At 43.4% G+C, this 18,770-nt stretch overlaps 1 protein-coding gene across 3 annotated transcripts in view; it reads right to left on the bottom strand.

The window, feature by feature from the left end:
* Positions 1 to 1,501: 1,501 nt before the first annotated feature.
* LOC148030089 (uncharacterized) overlaps positions 1,502 to 18,770 on the bottom strand; it is a 57,174-nt gene continuing 39,905 nt past the window's right edge. Inside the window, exons 3-6 of one of the 3 annotated variants that reach the window (XM_087686361.1) lie at positions 11,638 to 11,802; positions 2,303 to 2,397; positions 2,180 to 2,224; positions 1,520 to 2,038 (exon numbers count right to left, since the gene is read on the bottom strand). In XM_087686361.1, the coding sequence (XP_087542487.1) occupies positions 2,206 to 2,224; positions 2,303 to 2,397; positions 11,638 to 11,802 (279 nt within the window). In that variant the 3' untranslated portion in view covers positions 1,520 to 2,038; positions 2,180 to 2,205. Of the gene's footprint in view, positions 2,225 to 2,302; positions 2,398 to 11,637; positions 11,803 to 18,770 lie in introns of all 3 variants that reach the window. The other 2 variants (XM_087686362.1, XM_087686360.1) reach the window with 2 other exon arrangements.

Genomic DNA, 18,770 nt, shown 5'->3' on the forward strand with positions numbered 1-18,770 from the left:
CACCATTATTCCTATCTCTCGACCAGACCACAATAGCAAATATGAAATAGACGAGAGGATATTTGCAACAAATTTTTATTGCAATGTTGGATTCTTTTGAAGCCGATAATTGAGACATGCCTCCAAGTATAGCAACACAAATGGATGGAGACACTAGCAAAAGCCCCATTACAATGAAAACAAGAACTAACATGTCAACAATGTGAGTTGTTTGCCCACCATAAGATACTCGCATAGCATAGTGCCATGAGGCAGCCAATGAAGGGAGCATTGATATCACTTGCATTCAAGGCCTCTAATAATATTTTCTTTTGGAGCCTAATGTAATAATATTTGTGGTCGATTAAGGGAATATCAATATCACTTGCATTAGAGGCCTCTCCAATAATATTTGTTGTTGGGGCCTAATATAAGAAGAACCCATTTTTCCTACATGTCCATGAAGAGCTCATTTTTCCTAGCGATTGTTGTTGGGGCCTAATGTAAGAAGATCCCATTTTTCCGACAGGTCCATGAAGAGCCCATTTTTCCTAGCGATCTATGAAGGAAAGTTCAATATTACTTGCATTCGAGGCCTCTCTTAAAATATTTGTTCTTGAGCCCCAATGGAAGAAGAGCGCATTTTACCTACACATCTCCAAGTGTATGCCACTCTTAAGGTTACATCACCCCCTCTATATAAGCAACTTATATGTGCATCCCCTACATCAATATCATACAGCTATAAAATGTTGCTATTGTATACATGTGTTAGGTTAAATCCTTGCAAAGATTATCCACAACAATGAATCACCCAAATATAACGTATTCGATACCTTCAACTAAAGTCAAAGCCGGCTTTTCAAGGTAATTTCCAATGTATACCAAGTTAGTGCATTCACCACTATATGATGGTACCATATTTGGATGAGCTCGTCATTCTTTCACAATTGCCCTTGCAGCTATTTAGTAAAATAGTACTCTTTGCTTCAAGTGTTTTGCATATTCCTTCAATAATTCCAAATCAATTACTATAGGGGCCACACCTTAAAATGTTACATGTCACTACAACGAAGCCACATCTACTATTTGAGGGGCTACACAATGTCATGCTATGTTCCTAATAGTGTGGTTTACTTCGGCTTGATGCCTTCAGCTAGTATAAAATACAGGCCAGCTGCCTTCAGCTAGTATAATAGGCCAGCTTGATTGTATTAGAAAGATACATGTACCCATGCATCTAAGATACGCTACATACAGAGTGCATATTGTAGTGGACAGAAGCCTTCCATTTTCCTTAATGTGAATTGTAGCGTTTTGTTGCAGATATTGTGGATCACAAGAAAAAGAAATCAATGCTGACACTTGCAAATTAGGTGCAGGATGAATATAGCACTATGTTACTTGTAAATCCTATAATGTTATCTTGATCTCATTCTTAAAACCTCTGAACCATCATAACCCTTACGACAGCCTTGACCTTAAAAAGGCAATGCTAACCCAGTCCATGATGCATAGCGCAATTTCAATTGCAGGTCTGCTTTAAAGTCAAGACAATACTTCAATTTCTGTGGATAAATCCTGAGCCTACTTTGCAAGCAAGCTCGGTACTTACCAGTTGTGGATGAGTAAAACGCAGCATGGTTTTTTCTAGAACCATGAACAAGCATGTTTTCATAAGACTGCCTTATGGTTTCTTATGGCCAATCGACAAGCAGCCAGAATACTTTCAATGCTTCCAATACGACATCACATATCTCTGTTTTCTGGCAAAACATCCTGTTCTCATATTTCAATCAATAATGTGGTTTCTGTATATGTCATCGACGAAAGCAGCTAATTACAAAGCCTGTTCAAGCACAAGAACAAGCTCATTCACATGAGGACTGATCAATAACTGTTGGTATTGGTACTTGACAGGGCTCAAGCAACTAAATACCCTCAAAAATGATACTCAGCATGCTACTGTTCCACCTACTAACAAAGATCTTATTTGTTGAAGCAATCAGACCCATATGACTATGAAGCTTTCCATATAATGCTTAAGTACTCCTGATTCCTGGCCATCATTATCAGTGCCAGGACCATAATCGTTTGTTAAATACACTGATCAGTAGATATGCCTTAAAACTTTCTTAATAACATATGCACAAATGCGCATGTCCAACATGGAGTGTTGATGTAGTAGGCATGGGCTCACCTCAGATTCCAGAACTGTTCACATATTTATGCATCTGATTCCAAACTGCAGAGCAAGGTATACTAAGAAACTACATGAAATAACAAAGCAGAGATGTATCTAATGATGTTTGCATTTTCATACCTGTATTTTGAGGGCTTTAAGACACCAATGTAGGGCAGAGAACGATAGCGCTCAGCAAAATCCATTCCATAACCCACAACAAAATCATCAGGACACTGCATAAATTAGAACTCAGTACTAGTTCCTACCTTCACACGTGAGAAAACAACAATATGAAGTGATCTACCACATCTTAGACTAGCCTCAAGCTTCAACGTCTGATACTTCGCAATCAAGTCAAGTGAACATGCCACAGACTGAGAAGTAAAAATAAAGCTTAAAGATGCAATTAGAATCATCCACATATTTAAAGCAACGAAAGTTCATTAAAACTGTTTTTAGATATTGGAAGAGAGCAATGATACAACAATGCTATTCATACAAAGAAATCTGAAAAGCTTACAAGCACAACATCAAACTGAAGAAAATGTAATAATCAAAGAGACAAAAGAGAGAGGTAAAAAACAGGGAGAAAGAAATAAAGAAAGTTGTAGGAATGTCTTAGGCAGCTAAAGGCATATAGGACAAAGAGACATGCATCAAGATTTTGGTTACAGTCTACTTCAGGGTGCATATGCACCAAAACAAAACGTTAGAAAACCAACTGTTAAAACTATTTAAGTTACTAAACAAACTGTGACCCTAAAGTAACTCAGTACTTCAGCTTTCTAAACTCCTCCATGAAACTGCCAATTAGCCCTCTTATTGGCAATTTCACTTGGTCATGCTTATGTTACTGGTGTAAGTTCATCTCTGAACCACATTTTGGTTTCCTTTGAAACATTTTGATTGCTGGAATACTACAACTTTATCTTGCATGTTTCCAACTCCAACATTGCTTGATTATTTCCTTGCATGGTAATTTTCCATGTTGCTTTCCATGTTGCCATCCAATCGAACCCTTTTCTACAACAATGCTATTCATACAAAGAAATCTGAAAAGCTTACAAGCACAACATCAAACTGAAGAAAATGTAATAATCAAAGAGACAAAAGAGAGAGGTAAAAAACAGGGAGAAAGAAATAAAGAAAGTTGTAGGAATGTCTTAGGCAGCTAAAGGCATATAGGACAAAGAGACATGCATCAAGATTTTGGTTACAGTCCACTTCAGGGTGCATATGCACCAAAACGAAACGTTAGAAAACCAACTGTTAAAACTATTTAAGTTACTAAACAAACTGTGACCCTAAAGTAACTCAGTACTTCAGCTTTCTAAACTCCTCCATGAAACTGCCAATTAGCCCTCTTATTGGCAATTTCACTTGGTCATGCTTATGTTACTGGTGTAAGTTCATCTCTGAACCACATTTTGGTTTCCTTTGAAACATTTTGATTGCTGGAATACTGCAACTTTATCTTGCATGTTTCCAACTCCAACATTGCTTGATTATTTCCTTGCATGGTAATTTTCCATGTTGCCATCCAATCGAACCCTTTTCCTTCCCATGAGGGCCTTAGTTTGGTCTCTGGGCTGCATGACTCTGAACATCCTTAGTGGTTTTCATCATCTAGTTCCTCTTGTGTTTCTTCATGCCAATCCATCAAGGTCTCCTAAACATGCACGGAATGCAACTTCTTTTGCAATACAACTTCATTAACTAATGAAAAGATAGTGTATATCGTACTTTGCTTATTTGCCTCCTTGTTTTGATTTAATATTATACCTCCTCTTGCACTTTGGTTGTCATTTCCTTGACTTGACCTGCAATCTTTTCAATCTTCTTATTAGTTGTAGCCACCTCTATTGCCAGCTTTCCCTACAGCTCTGCCAAGCATCCAAGCACTTTGGAAAGGGAACCTTTCAAAACTACATTTTTTTACATCCCGATTGCAAAAACATAGTAGACATAGGTATTCCCCCCATGGGCTCAACTCGCAAATTGGCTGGTGTAGTGATGGCAAGACCGTTGAGAAAGCTTTTGGGTACATCTCACTATAAGAGAAAATAGCTCAAGTCTAACCCTAATTCAAAAGTGCTACCCTTCAACCATAGGGGAAGGTGATGAGAAAAATTAGGAAACTCTCTGATTGCTTGTGCACCTGAACACAAGATGCAATGCCCAATGTTGACTATGTCAAAAGTGGATGCGGCAATTGAAGGCGTATACATTTGCTGAAATAGGCTGCTGAACACAAGACAAAGAGAAAAGAAGAACACAATAAAAGAAGAGAACTCTGAGATGTGCTTGGGAAGTTTCCCATGCATGGAAATTTCCATATTACCATGTGACTATGCAGGGGAATTTCCATATTACCAACCATACCAAGATACATCTTCCCATACATTGCATGAATTACTAGCTGCATTTTCCTCATGCAAGCATTACTAGCTGAATTGCCCGCATGACCAACACTATACGAAGCATTTGCATGACCAGCATTAATACCATGAGTCCCAAACACAATGGGTTGCACATATGCATCGCTAAACTTGTCATTTGGTGCCCCAACATCACGCCAACATTGCTATACATGGGGTTATGTATATTACTAGCCATAGTCAGATACATTGGGCCTTGCATACCATGCATCGGTTGCTATATACCATAAGGAGTTGTGCCATACATCTCCGAATGTGGTCCCTGACCTACCATAGCATGGAAACTAGTGTCACCACCAACCTGGTTGCCCAATAATTGTATGCATGCCGTGTTGTCCAAAAAGCATTGGATTGGCACTACCAAGTTGGCCTTGCATATGCATCACTTGCCCCACCACCATCATTTGCTTATGCTCACTACCCATATTTGCAACATCATGTTGTTGTACTGGCTCTTCCTTCGGAGCATTTTGCTATCCTAAAACTCTCTTGAAGATGATTTCCTCTTTTTGCCTTTGCTATCCTCCTTTCATAGGTTCAAAAAGTACATGAATTGAGGATCATGTTGTTGTACTAGCTCTTCCTTCGATGCATTTTGCTATCCTAAAACTCTCTTGAAGATGATTTCCTCTTTTTGCCTTTGCTATCCTCCTTTCATAGGTTCAAAAAGTACATGAATTGAGCATCATTTGCCAATTGCATAAACATTTCAACTTTTGTCCTCAGCTGATCTTTAAACTAGCCATCAAATTCATCTTGCTCTCGCTAGTCATTAGCTTCTAAAGGCCTAGAAGGACCCAAATTTTGGTCTAAGCCAACATTATTAACTTGCTGTCCATGCTGCACCCCCCTTGTCCAAGATCAGCGATTGCATTTTCCCCAACACTTGTGAATTTTCAAATCAAGTGGCATTATCCTTGCTTGATCCCATCTCACTATCTAAAGACATTCTTGCTATAATGCTCAGTTAAATACGATTTCAACACTAGAGAAAAGCTTCTAACCTTCAATTAGGTACCTCATGCCCACCAATTCAAGGGAATTGATGGTCTCCTAGCCATTGAAGCATGAAACAAGCCTTCCTTCTCGAAGAGGGTGGTAAATAATCTAGTGAAGCACTTAATTACAGCAATTAATCCTAGAGCCCGTCCGACACCCCGCTGCCCACGCCCCCTCCATCGCAACCATCGAAAACCCCCTCCCCTATTGATTGACGTCGCACCCCCACCCCCCACCCCCCCCGCAGTCCCTCTCGCTTGACGCTGCCACCATCGCGTTGTTCCCCCTCCGTCTCGGCACATCGCTCTCCCCCATCCTCACTGCCACCACGCTAGGCCTACGCCCCCCTCGTCCTCGCCTATACGCTACCCCCCCCCCCCCCAATGGCCCCCCGCCGCCTACCTACACCCTTGCCTACATGCTACCCACCCCCCACCCCCTATGGCCCACCGCCTGCCTGCCTGCCTACTTGCCGCCCACCTACTGCCTGACTCGTCAACACCGTCTCCTGTACCCCCCCCCCCTCCGGCTATAGCCTATTTGCAGGGTGACCCCCGCTTCCCTACATCCATCCGCGCTGCCCCCTTCCCTCCCCGCCCTGGGTTTCTTCTCCCCCGCCTCCCCAAGCAGACATTCCAGCCCCTCCACATTCAGCGACGCCACTCTGACCCCCAAGCACACGTTGACCTTCACTCTATGGCGCCAAGCCCCCCAACCGTACGGCTCCAGTCTGATGCAATCACTCGTGCTGCCCGGTGCCTCCACCGCCGGCAAAATAGGAAACCCCCCCCCCCCCCCATCCTCACCATCAAACCCCCTCGTTGCTTTCTCCACTTGCAGCAACAACACCCCCTCCTCCGACAATACAACAGTGTGTTTGGTAGGTTCTTAGAAGCGACGTGCAATGGAAACCTCTGGTCAGACGTCGGTGCATTCTGCGAGTGCCCCCTAGTCAGACACCTTGCGTGTAGTCCTCTCTGAGGAACAGCTCTTAGCAGTTCGTGCCACAGAGCTGGAGCTAAAAGAAACAGCGATCTTTGGTCAGGTCATAGGACACACCCCCTCCAAGGCTCAACTTCGGGACTAAGCTTCACTTCACGCTGCACATCAACACGGCGCAGATCATGGAGGCGATTCTCATGGAGCAAGGGATCTTCATGGTGGTACGACTCACCTCGGCAGACGCAGCCCAGGAGTTAGTGGCCAATTCACACTATGCCTCCACGAAGGGGGTCATTCACATGGTCCCTTGGTATAGTGGTTTTACAATGGAGGCATTCACGCTCCACAATAGTTTCCTTAGACACCCAGTCACCCTACTCTTCCTCGGACTGGCGATAGAGTATCGTCAGCTTGTGGAAGACTTTGGAGGGCTTCTCGGCACTGTCCTTCCCGCCTCTTTTGCGGATGCAGTGACAGCCGCAGGAGTCCCAAAGGTACGGGTGGCAGTGAAAGAGACAAAGAACATACCACAGTTTTTAGAAATTGAGACAAGCGCACTCTCCTTTAGACAGCAGGTTATTGTGACAGGGCAGCCCAAGCAGTGCCTACGTTGCCATGATTTTGGGCATCTAGTAGCAGACGGTACGCGCTTTGGAGCCAAGGCAGCTTCACCGACAGGCATAAAGTGGCCGCAAACGGCTCCCACCCTCCCGACCCTAGTCCACAGCGCCCACCCTCCAAGGCTACCGGCCCTCCCCCACACCTACCATGTGCCTCCGACCATCCCACCACCCCTCGATCCTCCCCCTTTCCACCACTACCCCCGCCGACTAGTACCCCTGATCCCCACCCAACACAAGCAACCCCCCCCCCCCCCACCCATCCCCCCCCTCCCCACAAGAGGTAAGGACCCTTATACACCGACATCCTCCACCCACCGACAATCTAGTCCCCCCCCCCTCCCCACACAACCACCAGCTCCTCCATCCATACCACTCATCACACTTTCCCGAGACGGGCGCAATTGCTACCACATGAGTTCTTTCGCAGTGGGCCGTGGTCTTACCTGAGAGTTGCAAAGGATGGAGGGTTCCCACTACCCTTGGAGGTGGGAATCTTCATGGTACGCAAGTCAAGGAGCGGCAAGGTCCATCTACTGGCACCACCAGATGGACCAAACTACGCTTTTTTCCTTCAAACATCTCACACAGGAGATTGGACATCGACCCACATAGAGGAGGAGGTGAAAAGCCATGTAGCAAATCACATCTCCCAATGGATGGAAGAAGGTGGATTGGCACTCTTCTCCCAGCAGTGGCCATACTGCATGATGGACAATAACTGGTGGGCTGGCGGTGAGGTCCCACATCTGAGCATTATCTTTCGAGCCCCTCCGCAGTGGAGAGCCCCGATGGTATGACCGAGTAGCCCCTAGCACAGGCGGCCCCTTTCTACAGGTGCACATAGTCTCACCTCTCAGCTTAGCTGATAGATACCTTGGTGGTACCACTAGGCGCATCCATCACCCCCATGGTTCGCCCGAGGGCTACCATGTGGGAATGGAGCTCATCGTCCAAGCCGGTAGTGAAGCATATCCGTATGCCTCATAGCTCCTCTTCCTCATCAACAGCTCCCACACCGAACAAATGTCTGTTCGGTCAGTCACAGGTATCCCCATGAGTTTACATCTTGCATCCTGGAATGTGAACAGCCTTCACTATAGTGGAGCACGCGGTTCTAGGCACGCGGTTCTAGGAAGTTGATTGTTCGGCAAGAGCTGCAGCTTGCCCTCGCCGGATGGATCGACATGTTACTTATACAAGAGCACAAGCTCACTCCTGCCCAATCCCAATGGGTAGGGAAGGTACTCTGGAGCAGTTCACATACTAGGAGTACCGCCATCGGCGCCCATGGCTGGAGTGGAGACGTATAAACCTCTCTTGGCCCGAGCCTCACCACCTATGTACGAGACCACGAGACAATCATGGCAAGGAGGATTCTATGGATCAGATTAGATATTGGGGACTCGTGCCTTGGAGTCCTCAATGTCTATGCCCCTACTGAGGTTAGAGCACGCAACAGGTTTTGGGTGGAGATCGTAGCACGACTCCCAGAAATGGACTCCTGGACCATTGGAGGAGACTTCAACAATCTGAAGGCCTTACAAGACCAATCGGGTAGAGACAGAAACTATCAAGGCATGGTTGGGGAGGAGTAGGAGGCATGTGAGGCCTTCCTACTGGCAGTAGGAACACGCGATGCTTGGAGAGACCCAGCTTTCAAAACTGGTAAGAAATCTTCCAAATCTGCAAACACTAAACACACCAAAGAAAACTTTGTCGATGCCGAAGGATGACCACCTGAAGGGTCACCAACCACCAAAACGCAGGCTGTGGAGGCCTATAAACACCTGGAACTGCAAAACGCAATGATGTCTGATAAAGATCACCTAGACAAAAGCCTCCGAGCACCAAAACGCAGCCTAGGAGGCTGTTGCCTGCAAGAAAAGGGCCCACAAAAGGTGGAACGACCTCCAGAACAGCAAAACGCAGCCTGGAGGAGTGTCGCCCAGCTATAGGGATGGCCGCCTTGCAGAAAACACACCCAGGGGAGGAGTGTTGATGATGTGGCAGCCTCAGAAACTGCCGCCTGCAGCAAACGCAAGGGTGGGAACTGCCAGTATGAGCCGCCTTGGCTGTTGGAGAGAAACCGGCAGCAGAAGAAGGGGATGGTATCTCTCTATCGAGGAAGATCCTCCGTGCTCTCAGTTAGGCAATGATACCATGTGAGAGTGCGCAACGGAAGAAGAAACACAAACACAAAGGAGAGAGAGAGAAAGAAAAGAATGAAGGAAGAAAATCTGCACTGACTGAAATGAATGCTAAATACACTGAAATGGACTGATCAATCCCTGCACGCAGCCCGAAGCGTTAGTGAGGGCACCAGATCAGGCTGGAAACAAAGGCAGAACCAATGCCGGAGTGGGAGAGGAGGGAGTGTGTGCTGAATCTGCGAAAACAGTATATATGGCTGATGGGGAGGGACTGCTATATATAGCCCCCCAGCCACAAAACTGGCCGACTGGCCCAAATCTGGCCGACCTGGCCAAAACTAGCTGACTGCACCAAAAACATCCACTAAAGGCTGACTGTCACCTGTGAAGGGAAAGAACAACAAAAAATCAGCAACACCTAAACTGACAGAGCTCTACTGTCTCCTGCCAAACTCTGACAGGAGCTCACAACCAGGAGATGATAGACTGACACTGAAATAGAGCAGGCTAACAATATGTTGTCCTCAGTACAATTGACCTCCAAAGTGATATTGGAGGTGCAAACTTGATCCCATATTGTTGAGCATTGCAAACAATGTAAAGGACATGCAAATCTCATTTGATCTCCTATATGAAACTGAATCTTATTCATGCATCATTCACACTTCTTGCCCTAACCATGGCACACCCAATTCATTGTCAAACTGTATAAATTCAGACCTATACTATTGCCAAAGTGAATCCGCATTTAATTCACACCTAATACCATAGGGCAATTGCTATGACTCCTTCTATATGCATTACATTAGGTTCTATGTTTCATTTCCCTAATTTTACCATGCATTATCTCTCACAAATGAGCTACAATCTTACATTTATATGCTTCATGCTATATTTTTAGTGATTCCTCATAGCATAACTGCTCCACAAGTGCACAATGACCTTGTCACCTTCAATTTTGGCCTCTTAACCAACTAAAGAGTGTTCAAAGATGCAAAAAGCATTTCAACCTACTAAACCCTAAAAACAAAAGCTAACATTTGAACCAAATTTTCTGAAGCATTTACCTCGACAATTGTCATATATAGTCCTCATACTATCCCACACTATTCCTCAAACAAATAGAGAGATTTCAAGCAATGAAACTTTGGATACACTTTTTTCGTAACAAAGTCGTTTAGAATCAAAGACTTTACCTCTATACTTGATAAAGCAACCCTTGGTTGCTTTTTATTGCTCCAAATAACTATTGCACTACGAAGAGCGAACATGAATCAATTGGTAGATCTTCTATCACCCTTGCTACCAGCCCAATTTGCATCGGTGTACCTAAACACATGTATATCCTTACCCATAATGTAAGGTAGACTTCATACTAGGGGAGGTGTGTTGATTTAAAACGCGCTTTCCAGCTGATTAGCATTCTTAAACAGCCCCAAAACACACTTAATTAATGAAAACCCTAAAAAGGGAAGCGGTTCGAGAGAGTTTCAATGGTTCCCCCCAAAAACCCTAATTCTTTGGGGCACCCTTCAACATCTATAAATAGACAAGCTGCCCCCATTCAGCCCATTCCTGTCTGTGGAGGTTTCTCACCCTTGAGTGCAGATTTCAGCCATCACTCCACACACACCTGGCTGTCCATTCCCAACGACTACTGCCACACCTTCCCTCTGTTGCGTTTGCACCTCTAGAGTGTAGGCGACAGCTGGCACCCCATCTCCCTCATCTTGCATCTTTGGAGTGTGGAACTGCTGCCCACTCTTGCTCATTGTCTTGTGTTCACTCTCTCTCTCTTCCTCCATTCCCAACACTCAAATCACCTACTAATTGGCAACTCTTCAAAATTCCACCACAAATTACGAGACAATTTGTAGGCAGTGGTACACCACATGTGACAATTTGTGAGCTATATTTATTCAGACAAAGCAGTCGGGACCTAAGTCATTACTCCATGGAAAGGTAAACATTCTAACCACTTGTGCTACTGTGCTTCAAACTAAATTTAGGTGGACAGAAGTGAGTTACCAGACAGAGTCATGTGATAGCTAAAGTTATATCATTGTTCAAACAAGGGTTCACATGAGCAGTAAACTTGCAGTGTGCAGAATTACATTTACTGGCAGTATGGATGGCTTTAGAGTAACTGATTGACAGCTGCTTAGATAAAATCACAGCTTTCAAACAACAGCCTAAAAAAGCTTTAAGAACTTGCTAGCCTCTAAAAGTTGTGTAACTCTTTTTCTCATACCTCTTTGCCTTTGCCTAGTTTACTCCAAAGAGAAGCAAGTACCTTTAAATGTTTAAAAATACAAGCATACCTCAAACCCACGATAAAATCTACCACCACTTGGAAGCTGTAGTGGAATTTTTCTGCGAGAAACTTTGTCAAGAAGTGCACAGACTGAAACCGATTCTGCCCCTTTTTCACTCAAGTATGTTACCAAGCGTGAAAGTGTGGTGCCAGTATCAATGATATCCTCTACCTGATATTACAAAAGTCAGTAATGTACAAATAGGCTATCTGCTATATCAAGTTTTCTCAAAATATTTGAGCCAAATTACCATCACAATTAACCTATTTGAGCACTTTATCTAATGAATTATCAGTTAATCACAGAATGAAAGGAATAGAGCAGAAAGCAAAAATATTTGAATCAAACTATCAGCAGAAACTTCTCCATTCAGCACTGTTACTACTAAAACAGAAATTAAGAACAACATAGAAAGAATCCAAAATATTTAGCAGAAAGCAAGAACACAACATGCTTTTGTAAGCAGTGGTCAAGATTGATGGTTCTGTTTTACAGTAAAGTTTGACTATCCTTCTGTCAAAGGACAGGGCCCACCATCATGCACTCCACATAGTACCAATCAGAGATACCAGCTGGAAGAACTGTTATCAACTATAGAGTTCCATTATTATAAAACACAAAGCGTGATTCTTGAAAAGAATCTGATCTGTACTCAAGTTAATGCCACATACAATACTGTTCCTCAAATATCAATGTTTATAGTGTTTTGTAGGTGTGGTTGATGTACACTAAACATTTTTTGCTAATAGTTAATTTGCAAATAATTATTTGGTCAAGGTCCAGCCCATGCATGGGATCACATAAATCCTTAAAACACTGCATGAGAAATTTTACACTGGGTGTTTCAAAAAAGACTAAGCTACAATCATTTCTCACCTCAGTTGCCATTTCCTGCTGAAGGTCCTTACACTTCTCTGATACTCAAACCTGTGAACCCTAGGTCTACATCCAAGAGATTAAGAATCGGCATTCCAGCCTGCTGGCATCATCATATGGTTAACAAAGGCATTCAAGTCAATCCATAATAATATTATGCCCACACCTAGATCAGCATGCAAAGCCCTAAAAGAACAGCAAACAAATGCAAAGCTCAAAACATAAGACTGGCATCTTACTCACTCCCAACTAAGGAGCCATCCTGGCTCAACTTCGAACCACATAAGGTTGGCAGCAAGTCAGTCTTGTAAGCCACAAGCACCAGTATGCACACTACCAGCTCGCACCAACTAGCATGCATGCCGAGCTAACCCAAAGCCTAGAGTCCCAACATTTCTGAGTGCATAATGGAAGAGGAGCACAGACAGAGGAGAAAGGACAGAGATAAAACACAAAAGCACAAAAGAAACACTAATCTAGAAACACTGATACAAGGCTGCACATGAAAGCCCCTGCATGGTGCTGAGGTGCAGCAGTGAGTGCTGGACCAATGGCAAAAAATCTGACTGAGGATGAGTGAGAATGATGATATCCGAAATGATGATCTGTGGGAGGCATGGATTGTGGCAACCTTAAATAGGCAATGATCAAGAAACAGCTGCCACAGGCTGACTAACCAACAGGATGTCCAACCAGCTGCACTAGCCGGCTACATGCTGCAAATGAGGATGCCCAACTGCTGCACGGCATAAGGGGCAAATGCACTCCATATAATCAATATGCAACGTGAACAGACTAGTGGATAAAATGGAGAAAATGCTCTAATCTCCAGCTAATGTGCCTAAAATGGAAAAGACTGGCATGCAAGTTCAACTAATGGACTAAGATGATGACAAGGTCAAAGTCCTTGTCTAACTCATACTAAGGTTCACAAGCAAGGGATGTACATAGAAGAAGACAATATAAATCATGTATGCTAACGATCCCCCACAAATTCTGGCTGTGGCCAAAAGAGAGAGAAGCAGAAAAATCTAATAAAAGATCAGACCATGTGCATGCCGATGAAGTCATCTATGAACATGTCCGGTAAAGTACCATGACCTCCTCTCTCGATAAGAACCCATTCCAAGGGGTGGCAACAAGATGCTGACGGGTGTAAAGAGGCCTCGAAAGAGTCACACCAAGCATATCCAATCGGGAATGGATGAGCTGTCCCTAATCTGGCCAAAAGGTGACAACGAGGAGCTATTGAAGGAGTCGTAAAGCACTACTACAAATGAAAGAAATCATCGATCCAAAAAGCACAAGATGGGAATGCTAGTAGCAAGGAAGGGTAGCTCAAAGAGGGAAAGAAGCCACTACATGACAGATACATTCCTAAAAGATCTCCTCACGATCCCAAGAATCCCCCTACAAAATTGATAGAAGGGCCAATGAATCCACAATCAGATCACTGATGTCAATATTCCTCTCCATAAGGGATAGGGGATCCTGAAACCAGCATTCCTTCTCAGTTAGGTTGGTAAATACTAAAACTTGATCAAGCACTTAATTACAGCAATTAATAATCGAGCATAAACTAAAATGCACACATTACCTTAACAATCTTGGACAACAGACACCCAGTTGGCCCCAAAGCTAGCGCCCCTTTCAGTATTTCTTTATCTTTAATTGCTAATGGACAGTGTACAAGTTGAGATTCCACAATCTCCTTTGCTGATCCATAAGCCCCTTGCTGTACATACAATCAACAAGCAAGTTGCGCCAATGGCCCCTTGATTTACACCCAAGAATTGCACAAATGGAACCAACAACTCGCCAAATGCTACCCAAATTTACATTGGATGACTAGGCATCTGAAACCCCTGTAAATTCCACGAGTTTTAGGTGTTGATTTCAATGTACAATGCCTATTCCTCTTGGCACGAGTCCCAAGGTGGTTGTCAAACCCTAATTTTTACAAAAATTTAGTGTTTACAACAGAGTTGTAAGGTGGTTTCCAAGCCCTAATTTCTACAAACATTTAGGGTTTACAACAGAAATCCTCCTGTTATCCTCTAAATTTGGTTGAGATCTCCTAAGAATGGCTGAGAAATGTTGAGATCTTTAGAGAAATTACTTGAAAAGGTGAGAGAAAGCCAAGATGAGAGAGAAATCTGATTTTCTTTGCGAGAAAACCCTAAAATCTGCCTGCTGCCTGCTCCATCCTACATTTCATAAAGTCACCTTTTGCCAGGCACCTCCAAAACGTTGTCACCTGATCAACAATGCTGTTGCCAGCCCCTAGAAGGTATCTCCTTGTTGTCTCTTGCTTGCTCAGACCCCTCGATGGCTGTCTTCTGCAACAATTGTTATTCTTTGATCAGAAAATGGACCAACAACTCCCTCACTCTCTCTCCCAAGCTGTAAACTAACTAAATGGCTAAGACCTAACCCCCAAAAACGTTTTCTCAAGTTGCATGGGCATTTTTGCCAAGTGGCAGCCTTCTAAACCTATTTTTCAGCATCATCCAATCATTTAATTAATTTTTAGAATTAAATCATCTTGAAAATTAATTTCGACTATTTAGACCCTTCCCAAAATTAAATATGCCCATCCATACTTAAATTGGCTAGGCCATTTGCAACTTGGAGTAGTCCCCAACCTTTGTTGACCCTTAAACTAGCAATCCCTAGTGTCACCACTAACACTTATTGGCCAAACAACTGTCCTAGGGTCAAAACTAACACCGACCCCCAAAGTGCACCTAGCATAACTTGTCACAACTTTTGCCTTTGACATCCACTCCACCCTCGAGGTCCTTGCCCTGTCTCGAGGTCCTTGGCCTATTACCATGAAATAACTGCCATGTGCATCACATGCGCTAAACAACCTTGCACATTTAATTAATAACTTTATCAAATGTTATAGGCAAGATTAAAGCATCTCAAAATTTCATGTCCTCATGACAAGATCCAAGGGATTTACCAAAGAACATAGAGGGGGATGGATAGGAAGCAACACGATAGATGGAAGCTTAAGAGATGCCGAGGATAACCATGTACAAAACAAGGTCAGTAGAGACGACAAAGCCCATGATCCTAAAGACATGGCCAAAATATATCTCCTATACTAGTACCTCAATAAAGATGGCCTCAATGATCCTTCCCAAGGCGATCAAGGCCATAAACTAACAGGAGATAAAAGCTCAAATTGAAACATAAAGAACTTTCACTATGAAACTATATGATGATGGACAATCAGGTAAAAGTGGCACGGTGCCAACACCTCTCATAGGCACAAATTATATATCATCTATGATGATTGTATCCTCCAAAGAATGGATATCCAGGAGTTGTGCCACCATTGTTGTTGTCATTCTACCCTTTCAAGAGAATTCTTCAATCTGCCTTGATTGGGTACATCAATTTACTACTCCCACTTCCAGCACTATTCAAAGCCTCATGACTGCAATTCGCAACCACATCCTCGTTAGTTGCATATTTGCAAGTGTTGTCACCGCCTGCAAATTACAAGTCTATCACCTTCAATTACTAGCTCTACACTCAGTTGTGGCCACCATAACGTGTCGACCTAATAATAGACTTGTCGCCACCACGGATTTTTTGTGTGTCTACGAGGCTGGTCGCCAACATGCCAATGTGTGCTGCATCGCCCTTGTCGTAACATCCTGGCATGCACCATCATCTCTCCTCAACCACATCTGTAAAGAAATCCTCTAAACGCAAAAAGAATAAAGCCAATCGTACAACAAAGCTCAAAGTGATAAACTCAAAACACAGTTAGGGTTAGGGTTAGGATAGCATAGAGACAATGAATACACTATGCAGCAAGCACGCTATGAATTATAATGAATATACAATGCTCATGTAGCAAACACACTATGCAATAAATATTGAACCTCAAACTCTCATATCTCTGGGATTGAGGCAAAGGTTATAAGTTGTAGAATGTGTCGTATTCCTAACAGATCTCAAATTGCAGCAATGGCAGCCTTCGAGTGTTGAACACTAGTAAACACAACCAAGGAAGGCTGGATCTGATGCAAACAATAATGCACGAGAGAGAAGGTCCAAAAACGCAAGTACCTAAGGAGAGAAAAAATGGCGATAGCTATTAGGTGCAAATGCAGCAGACATAGGCGAGAGAATGTCAAGGTGGTAACCAGAAATTGCAAACACAACATTTAGAGGAGAGAGAAGATCAGGGCGACAGCTGCCAGCTCATGGTGACAGCAACAAACTGTAGGCGACATCTCCTGGGACCTAGCGACAGCTGCAAACAAAAATGAAAGGCCGGAATCAAGTGCCAAATAACAGCGGCGAGTGGCTAGTGAAAGACCATGATGTCCCCCGCAAACAAGGTATGGGCAACAGAGCTACGGCTCCTAAAATCTACAAAAACAAGATTAAGGGAGAGTCTTGAGCTACACATCAATTTATAGAAATTTTGACACTCAAATTAGAGTTTTGCATGTGGAACACATTAACTCTCTAGGATCGCATTTCATTTTAAAATAAGAGATTTTCTTCAATAATTAAGTGTGTTTTAGGGTTATTTAAGTCAGGCTAATGCATTTAGCTCAACATCTCCTCTCAGGCCCAAAATTGAGCCATAAGAAATAAACCCTTGATATATATTTTATTTTACCCCAAGGCATCCCACCCCAAAGCAACCAGGGCATCAAGCAAGGGTGCATGGCAATTGCTCAATAATCTACCAAGACTACAAAGGCGATGGTTATCTTACCAAGGGAGCCCAAGTGATTACCCCACAGAGACCAGGGCATTGGACCCACGATGCCCGTCAATTGCTCAAGGGCCTACTACTACCCCTCTCGGCCCCAAAACTGAGCCATGAGAAATAAACCCTTGATAAACATTTTCTTTTACCCGAAGGCAATCCACCCCAAAGCAACCGGGACATTAGGCAAAGGGTACATGGCAAGTACCCAATAACCTACCAAGACTGTAGAGACGATGGTTATCTTATAAAGGGAGCCCAAATGATCATCCCATAGAGGCTAGGGCATCAGAAGAAGGGTGCTCGTCAACTGCCCAGGGAATTTATTCAACTAATTTAGCATTAAGTGATGGTTTTAAATTAGTTTTCGTCCCATTGAGTCTCTATGTCTCAAAGTATGGAAAAATAAGGATCAATAGCCCCACTACATTCATACAACAATCAAAACAAGCCCACATACTACGAGGGTAAGTACATAGGGATTCCTAAACGTGTATGTTTACTAATCATATGAAGAATATGTGGTAGAAAAGGCAAAATGGGAAAGCAAGGAAGACAAGCAAAGCTAGCATGCAAACAAAAATAAAGAAGTGTCTTTGGAGACTGCCATCTGCAATGCCAGGAGTATAGTGGATCCAAATGTTGTAAAGCTCAACTGTAGAGTAACAGAATTTCGAGGAGTGAGCGTGAGAGCATGACGGCTGAAGAGAGAGTTAGAGAGTAGAATCAAGTTTGATTCGATAAGAGTGTACCAACAACGTATTGGTACATAAACAATAAAATGTATTTATACTTAGGACACGTGATGGTGTATTCACGTGTACAATGTGCATGTACTATACACAAGGGTTAAAGCGAGCCTTTATCCCAACAACCTTCCACTTAAAGGTCCAATGTGAACCTCTAACTAACCAACTCCCACTAGTCGTATACAATGCTCGTGCTGAGCTTTGCTTAGACTTTTAGTGAGAACATCTAAAGGGTTGTCTTGTGTTTTGATCTTGGTCAATGTGAGTTGACCATCTTCCAAAATCTATCCGATGAAGTGATATCGCACATCTATATGCTTTGTATGTGAATGATACATGGCATTCTTAGCCAAATACACAGCACTTTGGCTATCACATCCCAAAATTGCAGTACCCATAGACATGCCGAGATCCTCTGTAAGTCTACTCAACCATATAGCTTCCTTAGAAGCTTCAGTAGCTGATGCGTATTCAGCTTCAGTGGTACTGAGTGCAATGATGTTCTGTAACCTAGAGCACCAAGACACAGCCCCACCAACAACTGTAAAAACATACCCGTTGGTGGACCTATGAGTGTCCAAGTCACCTGCCATGTCTGCATCACAATAACCCTACAAACTAAGTGCACCCTGCCCATAGCAAAAACACTTTCTTTGTGTTTCCTTTATATATTGAAGAATACACTTGACAGCTTCCCAATGTGTTTTGCCAGGATTTGACATAAACCTACTAACAACTCCCACTGCATGAGCAATGTCTAGACGAGTAGC

Source organism: Lygodium microphyllum, chromosome 10 (assembly GCF_053477565.2).
Source record: "Lygodium microphyllum isolate KBCC chromosome 10, Lygodium_microphyllum_v1.1.10, whole genome shotgun sequence".
In the NCBI taxonomy this organism is placed as follows: Eukaryota; Viridiplantae; Streptophyta; class Polypodiopsida; order Schizaeales; family Lygodiaceae; genus Lygodium; species Lygodium microphyllum.